At 43.7% G+C, this 10,700-nt stretch overlaps 2 protein-coding genes across 2 annotated transcripts in view; both read left to right on the plus strand.

Annotated features, from left to right (window-relative positions):
* The window catches only part of LOC307249168 (E3 ubiquitin-protein ligase TRIM39-like), a gene marked incomplete at both ends in the record, with an annotated part of 9,818 nt that extends 9,571 nt beyond the window's left edge, over window positions 1-247 (plus strand). Inside the window, one exon of the mRNA XM_080025803.1 lies at window positions 1-247. This exon is cut by the window's left edge and continues 281 nt beyond it. Within this exon, the coding sequence (XP_079881929.1) occupies window positions 1-247 (247 nt within the window).
* Window positions 248-8,666: 8,419 nt separating this feature from the next.
* LOC307250030 (zinc-binding protein A33-like) lies at window positions 8,667-10,057 on the plus strand. The gene has a single exon (XM_080026958.1). The coding sequence runs from the start codon at window positions 8,679-8,681 to the stop codon at window positions 10,041-10,043; it is 1,365 nt and encodes a 454-aa protein (XP_079883084.1). The 5' UTR covers window positions 8,667-8,678; the 3' UTR covers window positions 10,044-10,057.
* Window positions 10,058-10,700: the final 643 nt, after the last annotated feature.

The following is a 10,700-nucleotide window of genomic DNA, read 5'->3' on the forward strand; positions in this document are numbered from 1 at the left end:
CTGTTCTGAGGAACCGTCAGGTTCTCGTCCGGACAGACACCTCCACAGTCTGCCACCAGGGGGCAGCAGATCGAAGCAGAGCCTGCTCCTTACGTGGGTGTTCTGGAGGCTTCAGCCACCTCGACCCCTGAGGGCTCCATCATGGGACTTAGTAGTCCTGAGGGCCTTATGTCTACCCCCATTTGGCTGCCCTGTCCACACAGAGACTCTCCCACTGGCTTGTGGATGTGGTCTGGAATGCTTATAGAGCACAGGTGCTCCCCCGTGCCACTGGCCCTTAAGTGCCACTTTACCAGGAGTATGGCTCCATCATGGGCCGCCTTGAAGCGGGTTCCACTTCAGGATATTTGCTCCGCGGCTACATGGTCTTCATCATGTACGTTTGCGCGGCTCTACAGAGTAAATGCTGTTGCTTCTCATCCTGTGGGATGACGGCTGTCTTGTCGACAGCTTAGAGCCCTTAATTGATGAGAACTCTTCGTGACCTTTCTGGTATAAGTCATCCAGTGCTAAAGCCTCTGGCGGTCAGTAGGAATGAAATAGAACGATAGTTATGTATGGAACTACGGTTCTCTGAATTCAAGATGAGTTCTCTTTCACTCAGACTTCTCAGATTCCGCTAGAAGATCCAGTTGAAGCAGATGCTCTGGTGACTTCTGGAATATATAGATATTCTCGGGTCACCCAGGTTTCACAGGTGACTTTGTTGGTATAATCACTCTGCCTGCGCGAGATGGAACATCCAGTGCTAAAGTACCGCCTCTGGAGGTCATCCAGAATACATAGGACCGTATTGACATACATAACTATCGTTTACAGTTGAGCTTTAGAGGTGTGGTATGTTTTCTATGAGCGTGTATTTATACCCTGTGCATTACAGATGATCAGATTCCCCTTCAGACCAAACTAACAACTTTCTCTCTCTCTCTCTCTCTCTCTCTCTCTCTCTCTCTCTCTCTCTCTCTCTCTCTCTCTCTCTCTCTCTCACACACACACAGTGGTCGGCCTGCCAAACTAACAACTTCCTCTGAGTGAGTTCAGCTACAACACTGCTGCTTCCACCTGCTGACACTCCACACACTGAAGGTGAGTTGGACTCAAAGAGACTTAAAGAAAGATTCAGGGGAAGTTAGTAGAGGAGGGAGGGGTGCAGAGGATCACAAAACTGATCATTTGGATCGTCTCACGGTTCACTTTAGAGGAGGGAAGGGAGCCGGGACTGACTGTACTTCTGTCTGTCTGTGTTTTCAGCTCACAGACAAAATGGCTTCCAGATCAGCTGAGGCTCTCTGCAGTCTGCACTTCAGGAAACTTGAACTTTTCTGTCTGGACCATCAGCAAACAATCTGTCTCGTCTGTAGAGATTCAGCGAAACACAGCGGCCACAGATTCAGACCCATCGATGAAGCTGCAGCACAACTCAAGAAGAAACTTGAGGAAACTCTGGAGCTCTTAAAGGAGAAGTTAAAGGTTTTTGAAGAAGTTAAAGTGGAGTCTGATAAAACAGCAGAACACATAAAGGTCCAGGCCCGACACACAGAGACACAGATTAAGGGTCAGTTTAGAATGCTTCACCAATTTTTAGAAGAAGAAGAGGAGGCCAGGATGGCTGCACTGAGGGAGGAAGAGGAGCAGAAGAGTCAGAAGATGGAGGCTTTGAGCAGAGAGATAGCAGCTCTTTCAGACACAGTCAGAGCCACAGAGGAGCAGCTGAGAGCTGAAGATGTCTCATTCCTGCTCAACTACAAGGCTGCAGTGGACAGAGTCCAGCAGCGCCCCCTGCCAGATGATCCACAGCTGCTCTCAGGAGCTCTGATAGACGAGGCCAAACACCTGGGCAACCTGACCTTCAACATCTGGAACAAGATGAAGGACATGGTCTCCTACACTCCTCTGGTTCTGGACCCAAACACTGCTGGTCCAGAACTAATCCTGTCTAAATATCTGACCAGTGTGAAACGAGGAGGAGAGGGACCGCAGCTTCCTGATAATCCAGAGAGGTTTGATTGTTTCGGTTCTGTCCTGAGCTCTGAGGGCTTTAACTCAGGGACTCACAGCTGGGAGGTCCAGGTTGGAGACAGTAAACGCTGGTTTCTTGGTGTGTCTGAAGAGTCTGTCCAGAGGAAGGGAAGCACACAGTCTGGATTATGGGGAATCGGGTTCTATGGAAGTGAATACTTAGCAGAGTCACCATCAGGCCAGGAAGTCCTTCACCGAGTGAAGAAGAAGCTCCAGAGGATCAGAGTGAATCTGGACTGGAACAGAGGAACACTGTCGTTCTCTGGTCCAGATACTAACACACACATACACACCTTCACAGACACTTTCACTGAGAAGATGTTTCCATTCTTCAACCCTTTGGATGATCTCCCTCTGAAGATATTACCACTGAAGGTCTGAGTGTGTAGCTTTGTAGTACATGTCCTAAGGACCCTTAGGACATGTGCAGCAGTGGCAAAGTGGGTAGGGAGATCGCCTCTGGAGTGCAGGGTCGGAGGTTCGATTCCCTGCCTACCCGCTACATGTCGAAGTGTCCCTGAGCAAGACACTGAACCCCACATTGCTCCCGATGGTTCAGAGAGCGCCTTTCATCTGTGTATGAGTGTGTGTATGAATGGGTAAGAAATGTAAAGCGCTTTGGGGCTGAGAAAATCGGCTAGAAAGCGCTATATAAGTCAAGTCCATTTACCATTTACCCTCACTGGACTTGCCCAGACCGGGAATTGAACCCTGGTTTCAAGTTTCAAAGTCCAGCTGCTCCCCAGTCTATGAACACTGTCTACTCTGTTTCTGAGCGTTGTTAGCTCCCTGTCAAATGTTTCATCCTTCTCATCACCTACAAATTGTAAAAATGGACTCCACTTATACAGCACATTTCCCTGTCTTTCATGGACTCAAAGCGCTTTACATTGTTTTATACACATTCACCCATTCACACACACATTCATACACCGATAGCAGCAGCAGCTATCACGCAGGGTGCAAGCTAACTATCAGGAGACATTCAGGGTTCAGTGTCTCTTTGCCCAGGGACACTTGGACATGTGGCGGGGAGATGGGGGATTGAACCACCGACCCTGTAACCCAGTGGACGACCGCCCTACACACTTCACCACGGACGCCCCTACAAAGCCATCAATAAACTAACAGACCTCCTCAAAAGTCCCTCCCCCACTCCCCAAAAAGATCTTCTGAGGCCAACCTTCTGACCCCCATCACCAGGACCAAGCAGAGCTCCTTAGAGACAGAGACTTTGCCATTGCTGCCCCAACCCTCTGGAACTCCCTCCCTCCAAACAACCACAACTCAACCTGTGTTCCAGTCCCCATACTTTCTACTATTTAGTATGGTAGAAAACAGATTTGGGATGTCCTGATTCTTGTGGACAGATTTAGGATGGTTAGAAAGACCAAGATGTCTACTACATCCGGCTGAAATTTTCTTCTTAATTGGGCGATTCTGACCCACAATCCAGTGCGCACCTGAAGTGAAGTCACATCGACAGAGCCTCTATATAAAAACAACGGGGATGCGACATATATATAAGCAAGAGGCCTGATCAAGGAGCCATGTTATGATGAAATAAATAAGTTAAAGTATGTCCCAATTGTAGCATAGTATGAAATTCGGAACGCAGGGTCAGATTCACTTCACTAATTTAAAAATCACCTTAAAACCTTTTCAAGAAAGCCTACAACACCTGACTCCCACTCCAAACTTTTCTGTATTTGTTTTCTGTATTTAATGTGAGCGTCTTTGAGTATTTTGTGTTTTTGTATGTAAGGCATCTTTGATTGTCTAGAAAAGTGCTTTATCAATATTCCAGTTTATATCAAAGTGGTAAACAGACAAACTGAAATAACAGATGGTTCTGTTTTATCATTATATTGAGACTGAGATGGAGAGGAATCTAAAGAGTCATCACCACTCAACATCTGATTGATAAAAGACACATTTCTCTTTACATAACAGTGTATAGTACATTTTCTGTTTATATTGTCTCATTTGAGTTTAGTTATGGTCTCTATGGTTTTTTTTTTAAATTGTGTGCACCATATCTGTGTAGAAAGGAGCCAGTTGAGGTGGTTAGGGCATCTGGTAAGGATGATAGATCTGATAGATGGATGGATGGATGGATGGATGGGTGGGTGGATGGGTGGATGGATGGATGGATGGTGTCACCTGTGCATTCAGCAGAGGAGGAGCTCCACCCCTCACCTGAGACAAACCAGGAAACAGTTCATTTCTGTTCAGCTGTGAGAGAGGAGAGACACACTGAGAGACGGTAAGATTTATATTTATTAACACTTATATCAGCTCATTGTTGGTCTGTGTGAGACATTCCGTACACAAAGGCAACTTCACAATACAACATCAATTAAACAAAAGTAAGAATAAGAATAATTTAAGGAGCTAAATAAAAGTGTGGAATAGGCAATGTGATTTAGAAATGTTTGTGCTTTGACCTACAAGCAGCCAGAGTCTGTGTCTAAAATCATCCGGAAATATATTCCAGTTGCATAACAACAGAATGCTGCTTCACTATGTTTAGTTCTAACCCTTGGAACAACCAGTCGGCTTAGACCAAGGCCATAACTAACACTAAGCATCATAGCTGAGAAGTAGATGCATTCCTGGGTGACTCCTCCAGATGGGGGGGGGGGGGGGGGGGTGCACTGTAATAGACAGATAGGCTTATTCTCTGCTGGTAGCTGGGGCCCTGTGTCTAAAGCCGGTTGATTCATTCTCGGCTTTCCTTTTAACTTGTAATTCTCATTGTCATGTTTTACGATTCCTTTTTTTTAAAGTCTAAGCTCACAGAAAACTAAATGTACATAATGAGTGTGAATGTCTGTTCCTCATCTGCTCCTTTAAGAGGAAACACAGCAGAGGCCTGACACACACACACACACACACACACACACACAGACAGACAGACAGACAGACAGACAGACACACGGACACACGGACACAAGGTAAGATTTAACTTCATTACAGTGGTAATGATAGTTGGGACTTCATTTGAAGGGGGGGGAAGGGGGAGGGGGTGCTGCATCATTACGACAGGACTTTATGATCAGAACTACAGTCTAAACTACTTTAATGACTCACTGAAACACTTCCAGACTTAAAGGGGAAGTTACTAAGCAGAGAGAGAAACAACTGACTTCTGTGTTAACGCCCTGTCTGTCTGTCTGTCTGTCTGTCTGTCTGTCTGTCTGTCTCTCTGCTGTGTTTTCAGCTGCTCTCACAGACGAAATGGCTTCCAGATCAGAGAAAGAAAAGAAACCCATCGATGAAGCTGCAGCACAACTCAAGAAGGAACTTGGGGAAACTCTGGAGCTCTTAAAGGAGAAGTTAAAGATCTTTGAACAAGTTGAAGTAAAGTCTGATAAAACAGCAAAACACATTAAGGTCCAGGCCCGACGCACAGAGAGGCAGATTCAGGATCAGTTTAAGAAGCTTCACCAGTTTCTAGAAGAGGAAGAGGAGGCCAGGTTGGCTGCACTGAGGGAGGAAGAGGAGCAGAAGAGTCAGATGATGAAGGAGAAGATGGAGGCTCTGAGCAGAGAGATAGCAGCTCTTTCAGACACAGTCAGAGCCACAAAGGAGCAGCTGAGAGCTGAAGACGTCTCATTCCTGCTCAACTACAAGGCTGCAGTGGACAGTGATATATATTTAGATATGAATGATTGATCAGGTTCACTTCTGTTTGCTTCTCAGTTGGACTTTTAAAGGTTAAAGGTTAGTTTGTGGGATACTCAAAAAGTTTATTTGCCGATTACATGCATAGCGGGCGACTGAGAGATCGGAGTTATGAAACGCGCACATTATGTAAGTGATCACTGTATGAATATACAACGATTTAACACGTATATTAACATAAATACTGTATATCGCTTACTTCACCTTTAAGTAACTTTTGGGTCTAAGTTTGGTCAATACTTTGAGACAGTTACTGAATTTTCTTAAACTTTTTCAAAATACTCATTATTTGTTATTCAGTAATCTATTTTAAACTAGAATAATTATTTACACTATAACAGATGTTTGATCGGTATGTGGCGCTGTGAGATCTGTCTGTCTGCTGAATCACTGTGTTGTAGGAAAACCTGTTTCTGTGTTGTGTGAAAGAGGAAAGTCCTGAGACAGTAAAACATGTTTTTCTACAATGTTTGAAATATAATGAATAAAACTTTTTTTTTTCTTGCATTTGTTATTGTGTTTTCGATATACTGATATTGACATGTCTGTCTGAAATAAAGTTGAATTGAAATATAGTGCAGGAAGGCTCGCTGTCAGTTCTTTCAGTCGAGTTCTTTTTCTATTGTATCTTTGTTTGGACAGAACTATCAACTGATGTCAAAGGCACTTCAGATCTAGATATTATATACAGGTGAAAATCTTATTAGAATATCATGGAAAAGCTTTTTATTTTTTTATTTTTTTAAGATTTATTTTTTTGGGCATTTTTATGCTTTATTGATAGTGTAGAGTTGAAATGGGGCAGAGAGGGGAGTGACATGCAGAGAACGACCACGGGCTGGAATCGAAGCCGGGTCTGCTGCTGGCCGAGGCCCATGGGGGGGGACGCCCTACCAACTGAGCTAAGGGCGCCCCCGGAAAAGCTTTTTTTTAAATGTAGTTTAATTCAAGAAGTGCAAGTTCCATATATTCTAGATGTATTAGACAGACAGTGATATATTTCAGACATTTTATTGTTCTAACTTTTCAGGATTCCGGCTTACAGCTCATGAAAATCAAAAATCCAGCATCTCAAAACATCAGAATATTCCATCAGGCCGATCAGAGATATTATTTATAATACAGAAGTATTGTCTGTGTAATCTGTTTTTATACTAGAATATTTTTTTTACGCTAGAGCAGAATTTTGATCGGTATGTGGAAGGGGGCAGTTAGAGATGAAGAGGATGGAAGGGGGCAGTTAGAGATGAAGAGGATGGAAGGGGGCAGTTAGAGATGAAGAGGATGGAAGGGGGCAGTTAGAGATGAAGAGGATGGAAGGGGGCAGTTAGAGATGAAGAGGATGGAAGGGGGCAGTTAGAGATGAAGAGGATGGAAGGGGGCAGTTGGAGATGAAGAGGATGGAAGGGGGCAGTTAGAGATGAAGAGGATGGAAGGGGGCAGTTAGAGATGAAGAGGATGGTTTGTGTCGGGCCGAACAACTTAAACCTTAACTTTGATATAATGAATTTAGAATTGATGGATCCAGATCTGACCAGAATTATTTTCTTATTCTGGTCCAGACTAGAAGTTTCCAACATTAAAATCAACACGTAAAAATGAATTAATATCTTGGTTTATCAAAATAACATGTAGGCTACAACTTTTCTTATTTATGATTTGTATGAACTGTTCACTTTCAGTGATAAGATGTTGTGTCAATGTGTTATTGTTTGGTTTCCAATGTTGGTGTGGCCCATACAGTGTTAGATTGAGTGCTACGTTTATGACAACGTTGCTTACCAGACTCTCCACAATGACGGAGCGCATTTACCATGCACGCTCGCCTCAATACCGTGACAAGGTATAACAAGAAAAAACGTACGGTTGACATTCGTGGCCTTTTCATATCGCGAACGACCGTTTTGCGGTATATTGTTACATCCCTAGTCCCAATACATGCAGGTCAATTGTAGTATGCTGAAAATACATAAATGCCCCACGAACTCCAATTGCAATTTGGAGTATTCGTCTTTATTCTGGACATTTCCCTACATAATGAAAAAAAAATCTTCCTTATCTGATTTTTTTTTTCTCTCCCATGGCCTTAAAACTCTTCTGTACTTTAGTATGCAGTGTAGTAAAAAGACTAAAACTCTTCTGTACTTTAGTATGTAGTGTAGTAAAAAGAAAGAGTATGAGATTTGGAACACAGGGAAGGTCAACATATCCAACAACATTGAGTCAGTACTTTAGACTGAAGCAATCAAAGGAATCAAACTCACCTTGTGCATTCAGCAGAGGAGGAGCTCCACCCCTCACCTGAGACAAACCAGGAAACTGTTCATTTCTGTTCAGCTGTGAGAGAGGAGAGACACACTGACAGACGGTAAGATTTATATTTATTAACACTTATATCAGCTCATTGTTGGTCTGTGTGAGACATTTCGTACACAAAGGCAACTTCACAATACAACATCAATTAAACAAAAGTAAGAATAAGAATAATTTAAGGAGTTAAATAAAAGTGTGGAATAGGCTGTCAATCATAAAGTCCTGCAGTAATGATGTGATTTAGAAATGTTTGTGCTTTGACCTACAAGCAGATGAGGAATGTCTGTTCCTCATCTGCTCCTATAAGAGGAAACACAGCAGAGGCCTGACACACACACACGGACACAGACACACAGTAAGATTTAACTTCATTACAGTGGTAATGATAGTTGGGACTTCATTTGAATGGGGGTGGGGGGGTGCTGCATCATTATGACAGGACTTTATGATCAGAACTACAGTCTAAACTACTTTAATGACTCACTGAAACACTTCCAGACTTAAAGGGGAAGTTACTAAGCAGAGAGAGAAACAACTGACTTCTGTGTTAACGCCCTGTCTGTCTGCCTGTCTGTCTGTCTGTCTGTCTGTCTGTCTGTCTGTCTGTCTGTCTGTCTGTCTGTCTCTCTGCTGTGTTTTCAGCTGCTCTCACAGACAAAATGGCTTCCAGATCAGAGAAGGATTTCTGCTGTCCGGTCTGTCATGACGTCTTCAGAGATCCTGTTGTTCTGTCGTGTAGCCACAGCTTCTGTAAAGAATGTCTGAAGAACTGGTGGAGAGAGAAACCAACACGGGAGTGTCCAGTTTGTAAGAAAACATCAAAGTATGAACCTCCTTGTAATCTGGTGTTAAAGAACCTGTGTGAGGCCTTCTTACTGGAGAGAGATCAGAAAGCTTCAGAGGATCTCTGCAGTCTGCACTCTGAGAAACTCAAACTCTTCTGTCTGGACCATCAGCAGCCAGTTTGTCTGATCTGCAGAGATTCAGAGAAACACAGCGGCCACAGATTCAGACCCATCGATGAAGCTGCACCACAACTCAAGAAGGAACTTGAGGAAACTCTGGAGCTCTTAAAGGAGAAGTTAAAGATCTTTGAACAAGTTAAAGTGGAGTCTGATAAAACAGCAAAACACATAAAGGACCAGGCCCGACACACAGAGACGCAGATTCAGGATCAGTTTGAGAAGCTTCACCAGTTTCTAGAAGAGGAAGAGGAGGCCAGGATGGCTGCGCTGAGGGAGGAAGAGGAGCAGAAGAGTCAGATGATGAAGGAGAAGATAGAGGTTCTGAGCAGAGAGATAGCAGCTCTTTCAGACACAGTCAGAGCCACAGAGGAGCAGCTGAAAGCTGTAGACGTCTCATTCCTGCTCAACTACAAGGCTGCAGTGGACAGAGTCCAGCAGCGCCCCCTGCCAGATGATCCACAGCTGCTCTCAGGAGCTCTGATAGACGAGGCCAAACACCTGGGCAACCTGACCTTCAACATCTGGAACAAGATGAAGGACATGGTCTCCTACACTCCTCTGGTTCTGGACCCAAACACTGCTGGTCCAAGTCTCATCCTGTCTGAAGATCTGACCAGTATGAGACTAGGAGAGGTGTATCAGCAGCTTCCTGATAATCCAGAGAGGTTTGATGATTACGCCTTTGTCCTGAGCTCTGAGGGCTTTAACTCAGGGACTCACAGCTGGGACGTCCTGGTTGGAAACAGTGCACACTGGAGCCTGGGTGTGTTAGCAGAGTCTGTCCAGAGGAAGGGAAGCAAACAGTCTGGACTATGGGGAATAGGGTTCTATAAAGGTAAATACTTTACTTGTTCACCATCAGGTGCATCCATTTATCTCCCAGTGAAGAAGAAGCTCCAGAGGATCAGAGTGAATCTGGACTGGAACAGAGGGAAACTGTTGTTCTCTGGTCCTGACACTAACACACACATACACACCATCACACGCACTTTCACTGAGAGGATGTTTCCATACTTTTTCACTAGAGGTGAACTGAAGATATTACCAGTCAAGCTCTGAGTAAAAGTGCAACAGAGAAGATAGAGACAAAGATGATCGTACATGTTTGATTTATTATCTATCATGTTTTGAACACTGCCATTTCTGAGCGTTGTTTTGCTCCCGTCACATTTTTACTGACTTTGGGCTAATTTTGGCTTTATCTGAAAGCCCTGCATCTCTAAGTAACAGCACAACCATGGCTTTAAGATCAATCAATCAATCAATCAATCAATCAATCAATCTGTATTTAGGAAGGCTAATGACTGCTTCTCTAGCCTGCGTGGCCACACATCACAGCACAAACATATAGAACGATTTGATTGGCAGGTCAGAATTTTCTGACATAGTTAATGAGCTCCAATAAATCGTGTCCAGACCAACAGGCTGAGCTAATTACAATTTGCCAGCAGCATGTCTGGATTTCCAGGCTATTTGTGAAGCGCTTTGAGTACTAGAAAAGCGCTTTACAAATCTAATGTATTATTATTATAATCAACAAGCGCAGAATTATATGTTCTTTAGAGCATCTTGATCGAGCAAATAATAGATTTTTGGCAAATATTTGAAAAAGGAAATGTGGACTGTGAGATTATGATGAACTAGTGATTTTAACTTTGTAGCTGTTTTACTTACTGATGCCAAGAGTTGTCGAGGGGCGTTCATGGACAGTCAGAA

Source organism: Ammodytes marinus (assembly GCF_949987685.1).
Source record: "Ammodytes marinus genome assembly, chromosome: 4".
In the NCBI taxonomy this organism is placed as follows: Eukaryota; Metazoa; Chordata; class Actinopteri; order Uranoscopiformes; family Ammodytidae; genus Ammodytes; species Ammodytes marinus.

Bases quoted from the DNA above. Each gene is read 5' to 3' on its own strand.
- LOC307250030 (XM_080026958.1), top strand. From the start codon at position 8,679: ATGGCTTCCAGATCAGAGAAGGATTTCTGCTGTCCGGTCTGTCATGAC.